Source organism: Argopecten irradians, chromosome 13 (genome assembly GCF_041381155.1).
Source record: "Argopecten irradians isolate NY chromosome 13, Ai_NY, whole genome shotgun sequence".
Taxonomy (NCBI): Eukaryota; Metazoa; Mollusca; class Bivalvia; order Pectinida; family Pectinidae; genus Argopecten; species Argopecten irradians.
Genome location: NC_091146.1, coordinates 35,886,248 through 35,907,072, shown reverse-complemented (window position 1 = coordinate 35,907,072; position 20,825 = coordinate 35,886,248). Strand labels below are relative to the sequence as shown.

Below are 20,825 nucleotides of genomic sequence, written 5' to 3'. Positions count from 1 at the left end.
ATCTAAAAAGTATAGTAGGGGGGAGGGGTGGGGATGATGGTACGTACACGTCTGCATGTGCGTTGTTTCTTTTGTACAATAATGAGGACAATTGTACACAAATAGTAGCATGATACCTCTTGTCACCTAGATCCGCATCCTCGATACTCCAGGGGTTCCGATCATTTACGATTTCTACACTCCTGGACTATCTCATAGTAAAATTGGAGGCACCTCAGCGGAAAACATCTGAACCAATCACAGGCCTGCAATGATTTCCTTTGTAAACTACAGAGAGAGCGACGCCCAACTTCAAAGCCACACATGTACAGTCAACCACAGTCTACCGTTATACACGTCTTTTGATGTGCATCAAAGGGCTAAATTACCCGCTCTGTTCTGTCCCGGGGGTGTAGAAAGCGTAAGTGATAGGAACCGGGCCTGGAGTATCGAGGATGCTAGATCCGCTGTGTATAACTTTTTGGGCTAACCGGATTCAAAATGGCTGTTCAGCGACTATCTTGGATTTCAAAAATGAAAAAGAAAAGTTTTGTATGGAAGGAAGTGATTTATCGTTTCCGGCTTTAAAGGTGACCGTTTTCAAAATCCAAAAATAGATATCAAATTTCTGAATAAACATACCACTGGAAAATCATTGAGTCATCAACAAAACTTATGCGTATTTTCCCAGAGCCACCGCTACTAGCCTACCGCAGACCAAAAAAGACCTTGTAGTGAGCAGCAAACTTCCTCCTCTTGCTCCTGCTTCACAAACGGGTTCATTCCAGACATGCAACAATAAACGGTGCATGATGTGTCCATACACAGCACCCACAGACACATTTGAATGTGCTATCAACAACAGAGCCTACAACATCCGACAGAACCTGACGTGCAAATCCAGCAATGTCATCTACCTCCTCTCGTGTAGGAAATGCACAATGCAATACGTTGGGGAAACCGGTGGTCCACTCAACGTCAGAATCAACAGTCACCGCTGGTTTATCAAACAGAACAAATCTGACTATCCGGTTGCCAGACATTTCAACTTACCCACCCATAGTTGGAAAGACATGCAAGTGATTGCAATTGAGCACTCCTACTTGACCCAAACCAAGCGTCGATCGAGAGAGAGATTCTGGATTACCTATCTACAGACCCGCTATCCCAAAGGCATTAACGAACGTTAAATATACTTATCGACATCAATTGATCGCTTGCTTTTCAATTTATTATCCCTACTTCCATCATTTTCCCGTTATGTTCTACATATTTTTGATCCTTTACATATGCTGCCCAGCATAAGGCGACTAAAGGACTAGATATGGTAATGGCTCTTTTTGGCCCCTAAATCTACCAAATTTCAAATTAAGTATCTAGAAATTAAGTCGCTGCGTTTGAAATATCGAATACGCCCCTGATAAAAACTTAATGATATTTTTGTTGACAAAAAGTATGTTTTTGCTATATAACCATGGTAACATTGAATAAATTATGCAAATTTGAAAATTTGGTCAATTTTAGCATACTTGTTGACAGTTTTTCTTTTAAAAACAATATTGCGCAACCTAGAACAAACTTTATATTTAAAGGGAATTAGTAGACACGTAGAATACATCATTTTGAGAAATATAAAGTTTGTTCTAGAATGCGCTCTATGTTAACTAGAAGAAAAACTGCATAAAAAAGGCCAATTTTGATGAAATTTTCACATTTTGCATAATTCATGTATAATAAAAATGGTTGTCATGGCAACTAGAAATGTTATATTACCTAATAGCACTATCAAATATGTCAGGTATGTAGTTAAGATTTGAAATGCAAGATTCACATCTTGAAATAAAGGACTTGAAAAATAGCGGATTTGGGGGCCACAAAAGACCCTTACCATACCTAGTCCTTTGGGACTTTGCTTCTTTGTCAACACACTGAGAAGAAATGCGACTAAATTTGCATCCTATACCAATGAGTACTATATACATATAAATTTCGCCACACATTTGACGTCACACGTGGCACGCTTTCCAGTCATCGCTCATATTTTAGCGTTCTGTCGAACAGCATGAATACATTTTTGTTGATCCGGCCTTCGGCTGCCACTTGCCGAAGGGTAATTTGCGCTCCATTGTGCTGTAGAGTTTAATATTTGTCTACTTTGTCCCGCATTGCTGTTCGTGTCCTATTATGTAATCGTGTTCCTTTTGTTTGTCTTGATAAAAGGGCAGATCGCCTCGAAAATTTGACAATTTTGTTTTGTCCACACGGTTGGAATTACTTCCTTGTCCCATAATTTCACATCTGATATATAAATGATCTTATTTGGGAAATAGTAGTTTGTTAATTGCAGTAGATTAAATGGCCATAAAGTTACATCATCGTACGATTTATGACTTTTGGCGGGAGTTTTCCCACATTACCCACCAGAGTGCACTAAGACCACTTTAGACGTCTAGATAAAAAGTCGTAAAAATTATACTCTATATAAATTATCTATGAGTTACATGTAGAGTATAATGTTTACTGATTTATTTTTTATCTAGACCTCTACAACGTCTAAAAAAAGTCTTAGGGCACTCTGATGGGTCCATGATATAATTATATAACTAATTATAACCCTAATAAGCTAGTCTTTGTTTCCTCCAAACTGAAGATTACAATATCATTTTTTTGGTCGTGCTATAATATGTTTTTGCATCGTCACCATATGGATTTACCATTATGGTATATAGCCTACATGTACGCAGTTACCCTAATCCGTTTAAGGTTCATGGAATGGCTTTAACCAGTGATATTTTGTAAGCCTAAAACGCATTACTGTGCTGCAATTGAACAGAACTAATTTCATTAATTGTTGGTATATACCCTGGCTAACTGTCAGTCTTACTGTTGATAAGTAATTTGTGAAGCTGCTTGTAAATTTCAGTAAAATAAGAGAAAAATGTATATTTCTGGAGAAGACATAGAACTCGTGTGAATTGCATTGATGGCACCAAATAAACATGCTATCGTGTTCAGTAGTGACTATGCCAGGTACTCCAACAGTTTGTTTGGCAAAATCGGACCAGCGAATAGCGCAGGAGCCTATTGTTGTAAATGCAAATGGCTGCTTTAAATGGCGGATCACAAATATAGCATATAAGAAGACATTTTAATTGATACAAGTGCTCTTATATACACTATAAGGTACTCTGAACATGACAAGAAGAATATATACGAAAAAATAGTTAAAATGTGGACTTTGAGGCTCTTTCCGGAAATTTGCATTTTTCGCCCCAAACAGATTGTTTGAACTATTTTTTTCGTGAAGAGTCTTCTTGTTATGTTCAGAGTACCTTATGGTGTCTATAAAAACATTTGTATCAATTGAGATGGCTTCTTATATGCGATATTTTCGATCCGCCATTTATAGCAGCCATTTGCATTTACTACACTAGGCTCCTGCGCTATTTAAATTTGCTGGTCCGATTTTGCCAAACAAACTGTTGGAGTACCTGGCATAGTCACAACTGAACACGATGGCATGATTATTTGGTTCCATCAATGCAATTCACACGAAATCTATGTCTTCTCCAGAAATATACATTTTTCTCATATTTTACTGTATTTTACACGCAGCTTCACAAATTACATATCAACAGTAAGACTGACAGTTAGCCAGGGTATATATCAACAATTAATGAAATTAGTTCTGTTCAATTGCAGCACAGTAATGAGTTTTAGGCTTTGCAAAATATCACTGTTTAAAGCCATTACATGTAATCCGTTTAATCTCCTGTGGTGTTTACGTAATACGTAAATGAACATGTCCGTATACATAAGAAATGTACATAAATATTGTACATGTACGCGCATGGATACATGTTTACAAGCTTCAAATACTATAGCTGAGTGTCAAGCAAGCACCTGAGTATATATTTAGATTGTTTCACATGTAGTAGGCTAGGTGAGGTTAACGCCCGTTAACAGGTTAGCGATCATGTCCTCGTATGACCTTGTTGTGTAACTTCCGGGTCATCTGAAGCACGTTCCACATGTGCGGCACAGTCAAGCGAGACGGAGTAAACGAACACTAGTCACGTTCACATTACATTAGGCCTAGTGCAGACGACGGAGCCGGTTGGAATTTTGTCAGTTTAGACATCGGACGCGAAATCACAAGAAAATGGCAGTTAGTGTGATCCAACAATCTCGTTTAGTCATATTTCAGGGATTAAAAACCAGCTCGAGACACTTTACGACCTCTCTGAGCGCACAAAAGAATTACAAGCTCGTTGTTGTTGGTGGGGGTGCAGGAGGCTGCGCTGTCGCCTCAAAATTTGTGAAAAAACTAGGAGCTGGAAATGTGGCAGTTATTGAACCCAGTCAGGTAAGAAATCTGTTATAATTCTATACCGAGCAGGTAAACGGAAGAGATGTATCAATGTTAGAGTTATTTAATATTACACGCGTACGTGTGATATCAGTGTTTGAGACCTTGACCTCTGACCTTTCACCACTTTATCATGTAAGTTATCTCCGAAGTTTTAATATTTATCTTTGAGGAGTTTATTCTTGTCTCAATTCAATATTTACTTGGTTGGATTTGTAAATATTTAACCGCTTAAAACAACTCACAGATTATTATAATAGAAGTTCACAAAAATGTAATCAATTTGCTTTCATAATTGATAAATAGTGTAATTAATTGAATTTGATTTTATTTATATCTTATCTAAAATCAGATGACCCCTGATTAATTATTTGTACTACGTGCTATATCTATACTATATAGCCAACATGTGTAGGCCTACTGATTTAATTTTATAACTTGTCAAATGAGTGACCTTGACCCTCATTTAAGGTCACAGGGGTCAAAGATGTTGAAATTCTGCAAGACATTTTTCTCGGAATTCGAGAGAGGTTTTTATCATGGGAATCAATTAAACTCCAAATTCTTTATGTCGTGTAAAGATTATCATTCCTTATAAATAAAAACATTTCCAATGTCTAAATATTCATTTTTTTTACAACAGTTGTGTTGTGTTTTGGCCTGGCAGAGACAACCATGAGTCTGCTTTGTTTTCAATGCAGAACTGATTTTATTACCTTCACATAGGAGAGTTACAAATTTTGGCGCGACTAGTATTCAGACCGGAAAGGACTATAAATCCGGAATACAATAATTACAAATACACAACACTCCTCCCCTCTTAATTGTGAAATACTGAACGTATGATTACATGCATAGTCCTAAATTCCTAATATTCATGATCATTAAAATTTTCAATGTCAGAGTTTTGAAAATGTCTTTGGCTTATTTTGTTTTCTTGACTAGAACATGTATATAACTGATTGTTCAACACAAAAGATGAGAGAATAACAAATAAAACCTTTAACAACATGATAAACTCATTGATCATATAATGGAAATGAACCTATGAGGTTCAGTGGTACACACAGGGATTATTATGCCCTGAACACAGTGTGTTCACATGGAATTAACTATTTACAAAGTCTTTGTACTTGACTGGTGGGCACATCCGAGTAGACCGACTGGGGTATCGCGAACCCAAGTTTGAATCTGTCATAGTAGGTGTAGACTTTGGTAATGGCTTCAAAGGTGGTGTAATTACTGCATCGCGTATTTCCATGGACCCGTCAGAATTATTTGGAGGAACCACTTCCGGTTCGGACGGTTTCTGAACACTGGATGGTATGGTAGGTGCTGGTAAACTAACATTCAGCGGAATGTGAGCATGAGCGTTCCTCATTTGATCCACATGTCGCCTCCAGTACACTCCTGGTGAGACTTCTACACGGTACGACACAGGACCTGTCTGTTCATGGATTTTACCAGAAACCCACTTATCCTCGCTTCCCCAACGATAGTCACAATTCGTGACATTTTTACCTGGCTCAAAGATCCTCAGAGTTGCATTTCATTTGAAAGTCATTTGACTCTGTTGATTTTCTACACGACTCCTAACGTTTGGAATTAGGGAATCTAATCTGGATGGTAGTTTTCGTCCTATGAATAACTTTGCAGGAGGTTCATTCGTTGTTGCATGAGGCGTGTTCCGATATGCTTACAGGAAGTTCGCCAGTTTCTTTGTTATTGAACCACTATCCTTCCTACTAGCCTTCATTGCTGCCTTAAAGGATTGAACAAACCTTTCTGTCAGTCCGTTGGTGCTTGGATGATATGGGGCAGAAGTTATATGTTTTATGCCATTTGACTTGACAAAATTCTTGAAACTTTCCGATACAAATTGTGGTCCATTGTCGCTCACAATTTCGGTAGGTATACCATTTCTGGCAAATATGGTACGGAGAACGTCAATGGTTTTCTCTGATGTGGTGGTCCTCATAGGTAACACTTCCGGCCACTTTGAATACGCATCAACCACTATCAAGAACATTGTGTCCAGAAAAGGATCAGCAAAGTCTATGTGTAACCTTTTCCACGGTTTTGAGGGCCACTCCCAAGGGTGGAGTGGAGCCACAGGTGGTGCCACTTTAAGGCTCTGACACCCTGCACAAGCCTTACACAATTGTTCTATGTCACAGTCTATGTTAGGCCACCAAATAAAACTTCGGGCCATCGCTTTCATTTTCACGACCCCGATGTGACCTCTGTGTTACTCCTCAAGGACTCCGGCTTGTAGTTTTGGAGGTACTATTACTTGAGTTCCCCACATAAGTCATCCCTGATGTTCAGTGAGCTCTGTTTCCTAACAAAGTATGGTTTCAGATTTGGATCTGACATTTCTTCATCCCAGCCATTCATAATGTGCTGTAGTACTGGGGGCCGCGGTGGCCGAGTGGTTAAGATGTGCCGACATATAACCACATGCCCTCCACCTCTGGGTCGCGAGTTCGAATCCTATGTGGGGCAGTTGTCAGGTACTGACCGCTGGTCGGTGGTTTTTCTCCGGGTACTCCGGCTTTCCTCCACCAACAAACCTGACACGTCCTTAAATGACCCTGGCTGTTAATAGGACGTTAAACTAATCAAACCAAACTGTAGTACTGTAGCCATAAGGGGATCATGAGTTGTCTCCCTTCGAATCTGTGCCTGGGTTACTGGTAGTTTCTCAAGCTGATTCACATGTAAAGCATTGATAGCTTCATCGTCATCGCACTCTGTTACTACTGTGTTCACTGCTTGATAGACTGTCCGCATTACCATGAGCTGTTGTGGACTTATATTTTATTCTGTAAGTCAGCCCAGATAGGAATAATGCATATCTCTGCATCCTTGCTGCTGTCGTCGATGGAATGCCCTTCTCTGGATGGAAAATTGACACTAGCGGCTTATGATCTGTGATCATGGTGAACTCGTGTCCGAAAACATAGTTATATATAAAAGTGTTTGACTCCCCACACTAATGCCAGTGCCTCCTTATCAATCTGAGAATAATTCCTCTCAGCAGCATTTAGAGTTCTCGAGGCATACGCAATGGGATGCTGCGTTCCATTTTCCATTTCGTGTGATATGACAGCTCCTAGACCTACTGGTGATGCATCACATGCTAATCTTAATGGTTTGGCATGATCATAATATGTCAACACCTCTTGTGATGTGACTAGTCGTTTGACCTTGTCAAATGCTCTTGTGCATTCTCCATTCCACTCCCACTTCCGGTTTTTCTCTTGAAGTCTATGTAGGGGATGGAGCACGGTTGAGACGTTTGGCAGAAACAACACGTAGTAATTTACTAAGCCTAGGAATGCTCGTAATTGTGTGACGTCTCTAGGCGTAGGGGCCTGGAGTAGGGCCTTAGCCTTGCTGTCAGCTTTGTGTAGACCTTCTGCATCTATTTCATGTCCACAGAACGACACCTTTGTTTTGAAAAATTCACATTTGTCCTTTCGCAATCTCAAATTAAAACCCCGTGATCAACATATCGTCAATTATGCATTGAACTCCCTCTAATCCTTGGAGAACTGTATCCATGGCTCTCTGCCAAATTGCTGGGGCTGAGGCTACCCCGTAAACGAGCCTATTTAATCGATAAAGACCCTTCTCAGTGTTTATGGTGAGCAAGTCTCTGGAGTCTTCCTCCACCTCCATTTGAAGGTACACATGTTGTAGATCAAGTTTTGAAAATCTTTGACCACCAGCTAGCGAAGCGAAAATGTCAGCAGTACGGGGAAGAGGGTATTGATCAACTTCTAATACTGGATTTAGTGTCACCTTGAAGGCACCACATAGCCGTACTGAACCATCACGTTTGATGACAGGGACAATTGGTGTTCCCCACTCGCTATAGTTGACCTTAGACAGGACCTCGACATTTACCAGTCGATCTAATTCCTCGTCAACCTTTGGCTTAATGGCATAGGGCACAGGCCTAGCTTTGCAAAATTTTGGATGAGAACCTGGTTTGATGTTAAGTCTGGCCTTAAGGTCTTTCAATATTCCCCAGTCGTCCTGGAATGCTGAGGAATGGGCACACATAATTTCCTCAATTTTCTGTAGAACATGTACCGCAGAGTTTCAATCTTTCTTTACAGCACATATACTACATGGATGTTCGGCCAGTCTAGCGTGATGTTCCGCAGCCATTCACATCCAAATAGAGGTCTTCCTCCATCTGCGACAACATATAGGTTTAACATTTTTGTCTGTCCATTGTAGTTGACCTTGACCTTTGCTACTCCTAGTGTGTTGAGCTGTTCACCGTAGTATATATATGATTTTAACCGAATGTCTGTATTTGACAAGTGTTTCATCTTACCATTTAGGGTTTTCTTGTACACATCCTCTGTAAGGTCTGAAACACCAGAACCTGTATCTGTATCTAATTCCATCTTAAGTTCCTGTCCAATTATTTTCGGCATGACCCAAATCGAATCTTGACCAGCAGCTTTAATTGTAGAGTTTACATTCACCAACTCAATGTGAGCAATATAGTCATCATACTCATCCTCATCTTACTTGTAACATGTTTCATTTCTAAGTCATGTAAATCAATAAAATGGTTTCCTGTTGTTTGAGTAACTGTTTGTGTGAGTCTTGGACGTGTTTTTCCTGGTCTTTGGTCTGTCTGTACCTTTGTAAATCTTGTTCACGTTACCTGTGTTTCCTCGAAGTTCTATAGCATCCTCTGCAGCAGTCTCCATGGCAACGGAAAGTTCCACAGCTCTGTCATAAGTGAGATCTGCCTCTGATAAAAGTTTTCTGTGTATGTTTTCATTTTTCAAACCACAAACTAGTCTGTCACGTAACGCATCGGCCAGCGTGGCTCCAAATTCACAGTATTCAGACAACTTCCTGATTTCTGCTTTGTACTCTCGAATTGTTTCTCCCTCGCGCTGCTCCCTTTTGTGGAATCTAAATCTTTCCGTGATTACCAGGGGCTTTGGATTATAATGTTCATTTAACAAGGCCACTTACCTGTCGAATGTTTCCTCCGAGGGCTTTTTCGGTGTGGTAAGTCCTCGCAACAATGCATATGTGCTTCTGCCCACGATGCTCAGAAGGGCGGGAACTTTCTCTGCCTTCATTTCATTACATATGAATTATTGCCCTAGTCTCTAGCTGTACGCATCACAGCTTTCCAGACCTTCGTTGAATGGATGGATACGTCCGATTCTCCTCGATATTGTAACATTGAATTTTTCAAATGTCCTCGTCGCCAATTTGTTGTGTACTGGCCTGGCAGAGACAACCATGAGTCTGTTTTGTTTTCAATGCAGAACTGATTTTATTACCTTCACATAGGAGAGTTACAATTTTTGGCACGACTAGTATTCAGACCGGAAAGGACTATAAATCCGGAATACAATAATTACAAATACACAACAAGTTGAAAAGAACTTCTAATGAAGCAATTGTAACATTAAAACCTTTATTTTAGTATTTTACTTTTTACAATAAAATGCATTATCAATTTCAAGGCCATTTGCATGCTTAATCCTGTGAAAGGATCACTTCCTTTGGTCCCACTTCCTAAAGTCTCTTTTCCTTGAGGTCCACTTCCTTGAGTCTAACTTCCTTAGGGTCCACTTCTTTAGGGTCCCAATTCCTTGGGTTGAATGTCCTTGGGTCCCACTTCCTTGAGTCCCACTTAGAATCCCACTTCTTTGAGTCCCTCTTTCTTGGGGGCCACTCTCTTGAGTCCCACTACCTTGAGTAACACTTCCTTCGGGTTCCACTTCGTTGAGTCCAACTTCCTTGGGTCCCACTTCCTTGAGTCCCACTTTCTTCGGGTTCAACATCCTTTGGCCCTTGAGTCCCACTTCCTTGAAGACCCAATTTCTTCAGCCCCACTTCTTGGGTTGAATGTCCTTGGGTTCTACTTCTTTGGGTCCCTTCTCCTTGAATCCCTCTTCCTTGGGTCCCAATTTCTTGAGTCCAATTTCCTTGAGTCCCATTTCCTTGAGTCCCATTTCCTTGGGTTCCACTTCCTTGGGTTCCACTACCTTGGGTCCCACTTCCTTGGGTTCCACTTCTTTGAATCCCACTTCCTTGGGTTCCACTTCCTTGAATGCCACTTCCTTGGGTTCCACTACCTTGAGTCCCACTTCCTTGGGTTCCACATCCTTGGGTTCCACTACCTTGGGTCCCACTTCCTTGGGTTCCACTTCCTTGGGTTCCACTTCCTTGAATCCCACTTCTTTGTCCCCCACTTCCTTGAATCCCACTTCTTTGTCCCCCACTTTCTTGAATTCCATTTCCTTGAGTCCCACTTACTTGGGTTCCACTACCTTTGGTCCCATTTCCTTGAGTCCCACTTCCTTGGGTTCCACTACCTTTGGTCCCATTTCCTTGGGTTCCACTTCCTTGGGTTCCACTACTTTTGGTCCCATTTCCTTGGGTTCCACATCCTTGAGTCTCACTTCCTTGGGTTCCACTACCTTTGGTCCCATTTCCTTGGGTTCCACATCCTTGAGTCTCACTTCCTTGGGTTCCACTTCCTTGGGTTCCACTTCCTTGGGTTCCACTTCCTTGAATCCCACTTCTTTGTCCCCCACTTTCTTGAATTCCATTTCCTTGAGTCCCACTTACTTGGGTTCCACTACCTTTGGTCCCATTTCCTTGAGTCCCACTTCCTTGGGTTCCACTACCTTTGGTCCCATTTCCTTGGGTTCCACTTCCTTGGGTTCCACTACTTTTGGTCCCATTTCCTTGGGTTCCACATCCTTGAGTCTCACTTCCTTGGGTTCCACTACCTTTGGTCCCATTTCCTTGGGTTCCACATCCTTGAGTCTCACTTCCTTGGGTTCCACTACCTTTGGTCCCATTTCCTTGAGTTCCACATCCTTGGGTTCCACTTCCTTGGGTTCCACTTCCCTGAGTCCAAATTCCTTGGGTCTCACTACCTTTGGTCCCATTTCCTTGAGTTCCATTTCCTTGAGTCTCACTTCCTTGGGTTCCACTACCTTGGGTTCCACTACCTTGGGTTCCACTACCTTGGGTTCCACTACCTTGGGTTCCACTACCTTGAAGACCCACTTCTTTGAGTGCCACTTCTTGCGTTGAACGTCCTTTGGTCCCACATCCTTGTGCCCCACTTGGAGTCCCACTTCTTTTAGTCCCACTTTCTTGGGTCCAACTTCCTTAGGGCTCACTCTCTTGAGTCCCACTTCCTTGGGGTCCCACATCCTTGTGCCCCACTTGGAGTCCCACTTCTTTTAGTCCCACTTTCTTGGGTCCAACTTCCTTAGGGCTCACTCTCTTGAGTCCCACTTCCTTGGGGTCCCACATCCTTGTGCCCCACTTTCTTGAGTCTCACTTCCGTGAAGACCTAATTCCTTGAGTCCCACAGTGGCCACTTCTTGGGTTTGATGTCCTTAGGTCCACTTCCTTGGGTTCCACTTCCTTGGATGCCACTCTCTTGAGTACCACCTTCTTGAGTCTAACTTCCTGTCCCACTTCCTTGGGTCCCACTTCTTTGGGTCCCACTTCTTTGGGTCCCACTTCTTTGGGGTCCATCCTGTCTCACGTCTATGGCTTCCACTTCAATAGTTTGGTCCCAAATGGTCAATTTTAACAGATTTCATTTTTCTGGGTCTCTTGATCAGGAGAGGTCTTTATAGACCGATTTGACTGTATTTGAAATGTTTAAAGATGCTACACAGCCGATGAAGGCTATTTGTTCTCTATCAAAAACAGAAGCAGACAAAGTAGTATTTTTCTTCAGTTACAAAAATTACTTACTTTACACCATAACCATTTCATTCATTTCAAGATAAAAATATAAAAAATAAATGATTGCATCCTGAAAAAACCCATGACACTATCAGTTTTACATGGAATGAAGTACTGAATGTGCATATGAAAAGCAGAATAGATTATTTTATATCGGGTTTTTTTTCATGATAATGAAACATATATACATGATTAAACACCAATTATTGTCCAAATGATAAATATATTTTATGCTCTGTTGGTAATGAAGCATCTTTAATAGACAAGTTTACATATACCGTATTCGACCAGCGACGCTTAAAAAAATGATGAAAATGAAAAGGTGCTAATAAGTCAAAATTATTGCAAATTTATACCGTTTTATGTAGTTTTGGTCTTTATTTATGTCTGGGCAATTGAAATTGAGGCCTAAAAAAAGGGGGAGGGGTGCTTATAGGGACATGGGCGTGTATTAGGTCGAATAAGGTAGCATGTATAGAAATAGAATTCCTTCTGAGGACACACCAGCTAGTGTGGCTTTAAATGTAAAATGATACGGAGGCTTTCAGTGGATACAATGGTCACACATTACTACCATTCATGTTCTGTCAGAAGATTCAGGATGTCACTCAGTTTACATTGTCGCCAAGGCTTCTCCCATTGGGCTTTATACGTTTTTTTGTTTGTTGTTCGATGACCATCAATCCTTGCTATCTGATAGTAGTGATTAAAACCCCTCAATCCATTATCGACAGTATACAGTTCATTCACCTGGTTCAAGTGTCCTGACCAAGAATTCAACCGAGTGCAGCAACTCTTTCTTATGTGGATATGAAGAATATTACATGTATACCTGATGGTCACAAAATGTTGTAAAACCTGAGGCTTGACAATTATTTGTGATCATGGCGTAGAATATCCTTATCCTTCATATTATGATATGCTACAATTGTGAAATAAGTTCAAGGAAACCATGGCAGCAAATAATTTCTTCATACATGAAAATTGTGTGATATTTAACCATAAACCTTGTTGTTGGCATCTTTTATAGTAAATTAAAAAAAAACAGTCTAGTTTCTGAAAAAAAAGAAGAAATAAAGGACTAGGTATGGTTTCGGCCCCCAAATTCGTCACATTTTCAAAACTTTTATTTAGTATTTAAATTGTTTGATTTGACATATTTAGTAAATCCCTACTTTAATTGTAATGATAGTTTTCTTATTTTTCAACTTCAATTAATGCCATATGGTAACCACTCCAAATATGCATACAATGTAGATTATAGAAATGTGGAAATTTTGACAATTTTGCCCAATTTTTTCTAAGTTTTTGTTTTAGTAACGCAGGAGCTTTTGTGTTTGTGCACTGACGGTGACGTTGGGCGACGACTGATTTTCCTTTGATATCCGCCGCCGCAGCCTTTGATGTAGCTTGTGGGTGCGAGGGTTACAATCTTACTTTCTGAAGCGGGGCCGTCATTTCATGGGCTGTCGTATTTTTTTAACGAAAATTTAAGACATATCTTCTTAATCTTCTGTCCTTAAAGCAAGTGATAACAAAATTATGATAGCCTGCCATTTTGAGAAATAAGTTTGAAGAAAACTGCAATTGCAAAATGAAATCAATTATCCATATATGACAATTGACCGATCACCAGGTGTAATATAGCCACGCCTCCTGATCGGAAATGCATGTGATTCTATTTAGTGTTGGAGCAAACATAGTAGCACGCACAATACAAAAAAAAAAGTCACGTGCGGTTTGATTAGTTTTGAATGTCACATTGGTATGAACTGACAATTCTGTTTAATCTGTTTGCCACCAACATTTTTTAGTATGTATTGCCACTATACGCATCTCAACTAGAGTACATCTTTTTGCTTGTTGAATATGAAAAATTACACATGTTAAGTTAGCTTATATTTCTAAGGTAATTCTTCCAGATATTCCCAGAACTCTGTTACTTTTATTATTGATAAAAATATATAAAATATATACCATTACATTGTTCTATTAGGAAACTTCATATATTATGTCCGCCAGTGTCAAGAATTTGTGTACTCTTGATGTTAACAGTCTTAGTTCTTTACGGTTAGATAGGCCTATTAAACATTAAAAACGTGAGTAAATGATTGACAGTTGTAAGCAGTATTTGTTTTCGTAGTTGTGCTGACTAGCTGTAGTAATAAAACTTAATGAAAGGCCAGTTGATTGTTTTCTAGGCTGCCGATCGGCTGCTTGACTTCAGCTTACGTAATACACAGACGTGAAAGTGATACCACAAGTGAAGGTGGAAATAGCCCAAGACTGCTAATTAGGGCCACTGGGGGTTGGACATGGGGTCAGGAAATGGTCACACCTCTTTTGTTTACTTAATTATCAAGCCACTGCCTTGTATTTTGGTAGTTTAGTAAACGTGTACTGGGGACAAACAGGGGCAGGGCGTTAGGTTATAGGGGCATGGCGTCAGGTAAAAAGGGCACGGCGCGGCGCCATGCTAATCGGGGATGTGGAAAACACTAGGTATTACCCATGTATCCATGATGTCACTATACGTTGGTTGTTGTTCTGAGGACGGTTCCCGTTGAGCCGAAACATGTAAACAACTCTCCTAATTAAATCATCAGCTTTTTGAACAGAACCGCGGTGTTGGAAACACTCCTTTATGATTATTTGTGTGATATGTTTAATGCAAATACCATTGTTTGCATTCTTTACAATAAAACCAACAGTTTCTGAAAATTCACAGAGAAAATAGTAATTTTGTCAATGCAGTGATGACACAAAGGTGTATTGCATTAAGAGCCATTACCAACATGTTGGTCTCTGTGGACAAATTGTTCCCGCTTTACCTTTTAGTTAGGGCAGGATTTACCGGGATTTTGTTTGTTTTCCATCAATATTGACTATCCGCCAGTTGCGATTAAAATCTCTCTGCTTACAAGTCAATTATCTGTAGAAGAGTGCCCAAGCCTGAGGAATTAATTTATGAAAATCCACAGCTCTACCAACTGAGCCTAAGAAGCAATCTCTGTTAGCTGACTGATATAATGTCGATGGTATTTAACTTCGTACAAGCTTTACCAACCCAATTCTTTTACACATAGAAATGAAATTAAGATCTTTGTCATCAGAAAAAAATTAATAATGTTTTCTTTATTCAGTTATTTTGGGCCGTAGGAGCTGCATTATTTAATAGTTTGAATAATTTTAACGATGCTCCACCACTGACAGAGCATAAATGATGCTCATCAGCTGAACAATAATTGATGTTTAATCATATACATATGTCTAATTAACACAAAAAAATATAATAATCAATTTAGTCATTTATATAGATAAACATTTACAACTTCCTCACCAAAATACCGATCCAATTTAACAAAACATTCTGTGACCAAATATATAGATTTACTGAAAATTTAGGCTGCGGGCTAGTGAAATCAGACAAACCACATGACCTGCTCTGCCAGTTGAGTGACAGAGACTGTATTTAACACTATGTACAAACCACACTGACCCGCTCCGTCAGCTGAGTGACAGAGACCGTATTTAACACAATGTATAATCCTTTGGTGAGACTGGCAGTGATGAAACTCAGAAAGTTGTTGTCTTGCCTCACATGATTCTTGATTGAGTCGATCACATGTGACCAGGCAGCTCAGTCTGTAAAGCACCTGGGTAGTGTTCGTAGGATCAATGTTCGAATTAGGTTCAATTCTGTCCTTGTATTTTTAGCCTACCATCATCAAGTGGTGGCCCGAGCTATTCCAGTAGCCTTCCGTCTGTAGTCTACGGTCCGTCTCCCCATACTGCCTTCTGTTAACAATTCTTGTTGCCATTATTTCTCAAATTTCATGTACAGGTTCCCTATGGGCCAAAGTTGTGCATATTGCATTTTGGGACTGATCTGTTTACAAGATGGCCAACAGACAGCCATATTGGATTTTGATTGTTGAAGTTGTTGAAGAAAACAAGATGGCTGCCCATTTTGAATTTTGACAATGGAAATTTGTTATTGCTGTTACTGAAGGGATTTTGTTTATGTATAGGTTTTCCTTGGTGCCTTGTTATACACATTGCATTTTGGGATCCATTGGAAGACAAGATGGCTGAATGCGACCATCTTGGATTTTGAAAATTGAGGGAAAATATAGAAAGGGTCCTTCTCTCTCCTTTGACCAGGGATCTTTGACTGTCAGTCACCCACCAATATATGTAGTTTTGACATCATGATATATGCATAATGTCACATGATTGTCCTAGTAGACGAAAACCTCACATCTGAGCTAGATTTCTACTGTTTTATATGGAGAAGAATTTAAAGTTTTGCATATATTTCTATTAATAAAAGTTACGGTATGTGATAAATAGAATCTTACACTCATGACTATGTGATATGAAATTTATCAAACTCGTTAAATAATTTGATATGGCACTCAACTGAAGGCTTGTGGCATATGAAATTATGGAACTCGTTTGATAAATTCCATAACTCTTAGCCGCTCATGTAAGATCCTCTATTCTGTATTTGCATATTACAGAGTTATCTGCCCTTTCGGGTAGGTATCGATTGTTACGTCATGTGTTAACGAGTGTAACGTCATACTTTTCGGAGAAAACGACATGAATTGCGCTCACAAGATAATGACGTAACAATCGATACCTACCAGCAAGGGAGCTAATATGCAAAGACGGAATATATAACTTCGTTTCCAACCTGAAGAACAAGTTTCACTATTAACATGTATATGTTGACAGGAGCACTACTACCAGCCGATGTTCACTCTGATTGGTGGAGGCATAAAAACATTATCACAGGCCACTCGTTCAATGAAATCCGTCCTTCCAGCCAAGTGTGAGTGGATCCAATCAAAAGCCGTGAACTTTGACCCCGTCAACCAGAAGGTCACAACAGCCAATGGAGAAGAGGTAAAATCTAACTAATAATCAGTAAAGGACAAACAAAGATAAATAATTGATAATTTTTTCAATTAAAGTGTTAGGTGAGAAAGCATTTGGTTGAGAAATGGTTGAGGCTGTGAAAATTTACTCGGCTTTTCCGGGGGCCATTTTTGTTTGGCCGAAAATGCTATTGGAAATTAATGAAAATTCCCAAAATATACTGATTATTAAGGACCCTCCCTTCTTATTTTACCAATGATCTTTCGTCTCAAAAAAAAAAAAAAAAAAAATGCCCCTCTCCAACTATCATGAATCTCTAAATTCCTAAAAAAAAAATGTTTTTGATGTTTTCACTGATAAAATTTCAGCTTTGTTTTAGGTTTCTTGGTGATATATCAATGGACTAAACTCCTCCATTAATGGAGATCAATTCCGATCAATTTGGATATATTAACAAAATATTTGTTTCCGTGTAACCTTACTGACTTCTGTAGGGCCACTACCTTTCCGAAACGTTTTTTAATTTTTAAAATGGGAATGTAAAACGAGATCGACAATTTTGTCTCAAAAGTTAGCTTACTTTTAATACTACACTTATCATCATCTTCTGAAAAAATTAATTAAAATAAATGTTAATTTTCATAACCGAGCCGTCTTATATGTTTCCCGCCTTTGTCCTAAATACCGCGCGGTAGTTAATGACTATCACTGTGCCAGACGGCAAAACAGCAAAATGACTCTCTACTCTTATCATTTATTACCCAGGAAATTTTGCATATGTTTGGTGTTGTAACCCTCATCTTAGACCATGGATATATATTTTCTGATGTCATTAATGTTTTTAAGAAACATTTAAATTTTGCTCCGGAAAGGTAGTGAGCCTTTAATACAGTTCCTACTAAAACAATGTATTGGTCAATCATTTAGAAAACGAATAACAGTGTATTTTTGTTTTGTATAAAATCAGAAATCATGGTGCAGATTGTGTGTTATCAAGATATGGTCGCACCTGAGTGGTCACAAAATGGTCACACCTTAGTTGTCATATGCGGAATTCTATACCGCTTTTGAGGCCAATCTTCCACCTACTGCTTTAATATCAAAATATTCTGATTTTTGCAAAATATCTTTAATTTTTTTTCTTTTGATTTCTGAAATTTTTATTGATGAGGCTTCAAAATGCATACTAGACAGAGTAGGGGCACTGGCTTGATAATTAAGTAAACAAAAGAGGTGTGAACACTCCCTGTCCAGCACCGTAATTTAAAATTCCCCACAAAAAAGCATTACAGAAGTTAAGGAGTTAACCTTAAGTTGAGGAACCGTGCTTAAAATCTGTTATTATTTCCTAGGGAGAATTTCGAGTGAAGGAAATTATTACAGTTATGGAACATCCGTTAAACTTGGCCCATCTTTACTGTGTATTGGCCATGGTTGAGCATTTGATCTTTAGTTTCGAGGGTCATGGATGTGCCTATTCCGTCTTTGCATATAACAGAGTTAGTTCCCTTGCGGGTAGGTAGCGATTGTTATGTCATGATTTTGTGAGCGCAATTCACGTCATTTTCTCCGAAAACGCCCCCAAACACATGTCATCACAATCAATAATTATCCGCAAGTGTAGATAACTCTGTAATATGCAAATTCGGAATATGTCTCCTGAATATCATGTCTCCTTTCCAGGTCGGGTATGACTACCTCGTAGTGGCTATGGGATTACAGCTCAACTTCAATAAGGTTTGTATCATCTGCCTTTACTTCATGAACCCCTGGAAGTTCAAAATGAACTAATCCAGTCTTTGAACTAGATGAATTGATTTGCATCTGAAGGGGAGTTTTTTGGGATTAATTGTGTGGATTAATTTGAGTAGTGGGTCTGGACTGGGTCAATTATTGGTGACCAGGTAGCTCAGTCAGTACAATAACCGGCTAGTGTTCAGGGGTCCCGGGTTCGAACCCTAGCCTGGCCGCTACATTTTCTTCTCTCCTGTTACAGAATTGGCACCAAACTAAAATACAGTTGAGACTGTCTTATGTGACTTTCCAAGGGACCATTACAAATTAGTCACATAAGACAGGGAGTCACTTAAGACAGGGAGTCACGTAAGACAGGGAGTCACTTAAGACAGGGAGTCACTTAAGACAGGGAGTCACTTAAGACAGTCCAAGTCCATTCGCCAAGTCTCAACTGTACCAATGGTGTTGATATAATGGTCATATATGTTTTCAAGGCATAAGTATGGCTAGTGTTCAGAGGTTGCGGGTTTGAGCCTCAGTTTGGCCGCTACATTTTCTTCGTGCATTTTCTTACACATGTCAATCCACCAGCAAACATTCTTAATAAATCCACATTTTTGTAAAGATGTAATTGTGAGTGATGATTTCTGTACATAATTAAGTTTCAAATTGGAGAAGGTAATTGTGATGTAAAATTTTACCCATAGGTCAGGGATTATATTACTAAACTAAACTTGAGAACATTTTAGGAAATCAGCATGTATAGTGTATAAGCCAGGTGAGTGATGGAGGCCCTTAAGGCCTCTTGTTATGTACTTTGGTGTGACAAGACTTTTACATAGTATTTTATATTGATACAGATAAAAGGCCTTCCAGAGGCGTTTGACCTTGACCCCCAGGTCGTGTCTAACTACTGGGACAAGACTGTGGTCAACACTTACCCGGCCATTCAGAGACTAAAGGGAGGTAATGCCATATTCACCTTCCCCAACACGCCCATCAAATGTGCTGGAGCCCCGCAGAAAGTTATGTACCTGGCCGAGGAAATATTCAGAAAGGTGAGACAAAACAGAGTTATTGCCCTTTGTAATAATGTTTTACATTGTTAACACAATCACTTGATTAAACATTAACTGATACCCAATGATACTGTATGTCCCAAACATCTATGATACTGTATGTCCCAAATATCTATGATACTGTATGTTCCAAACATCTATGATACTGTATGTCCCAAATATCTATGATACTGTATGTCCCAAACATCTATGATACTGTATGTCCCAAACATCTATGATACTGTATGTCCCAAACATCTAAACATCTAGGAAGAGTTTCAAAATGGAAACGGTTTGTCAGGAACTTTCATAAAACAGTCCTGATGATGACTGTTAAGGCCCTTTGGACCTCTTGTTTTGTATGACATCTTGATCTGTTGGTTTTTTTTTTAATGTTACAGAACAACACGAGAAAAGACACCAATGTTATATTCAACACAGCGCTGGGTGTGATATTTGGTGTCAAGAAATATGCAGATAGTCTCCTAAAGGTCATAGAGGCAAGGTAACAAAAATTTTCTTAGAGGTTGTCAAGATAATGACAACAAAAACTTTTATTAGAGATTGTCTCCCCTTAGTCTCCTGAAGGTCGTAGAGGCAAGGTTATCACAACAAAAACCGTTATTAGAGTTTGTCTCCCCTTAGTCATAAAGGTCATAGAGGCAAGGTTATCACAACAAAAACCGGTATTAGAGATTGTCTCCCCTTAGTCATAAAGGTCATAGAGGCAAGGTTATCACAACAAAAACCGGTATTAGAGATTGTCTCCCCTTAGTCATAAAGGTCATAGAGGCAAGGTAATCACAACAAAAACCGGTATTAGAGATTGTCTCCCCTTAGTCATAAAGGTCATAGAGGCAAGGTTATCACAACAAAAACCAGTATTAGAGATTGTCTTCCCTTAGTCCCCTAAAGGTCATAGAGGCAAGGTAATCACAACAAAAACCGGTATTAGAGATTGTCTCCCCTTAGTCATAAAGGTCATAGAGGCAAGGTTATCACAACAAAAACCAGTATTAGAGATTGTCTCC

The 20,825-nt window shown here is 39.5% G+C and overlaps 1 protein-coding gene across 1 annotated transcript in view; it reads left to right on the top strand.

Moving 5' to 3' along the window:
* The first annotated feature begins 4,017 nt into the window (after positions 1-4,017).
* The window catches only part of LOC138306052 (sulfide:quinone oxidoreductase, mitochondrial-like), a 39,927-nt gene continuing 23,119 nt past the window's right edge, over positions 4,018-20,825 (top strand). Inside the window, exons 1-5 of the mRNA XM_069246394.1 lie at positions 4,018-4,345; positions 16,856-17,026; positions 18,683-18,736; positions 19,597-19,794; positions 20,196-20,299. Of these exons, the coding sequence (XP_069102495.1) occupies positions 4,142-4,345; positions 16,856-17,026; positions 18,683-18,736; positions 19,597-19,794; positions 20,196-20,299 (731 nt within the window). The 5' untranslated portion in view covers positions 4,018-4,141. The remainder of the gene's footprint in view (positions 4,346-16,855; positions 17,027-18,682; positions 18,737-19,596; positions 19,795-20,195; positions 20,300-20,825) is intronic.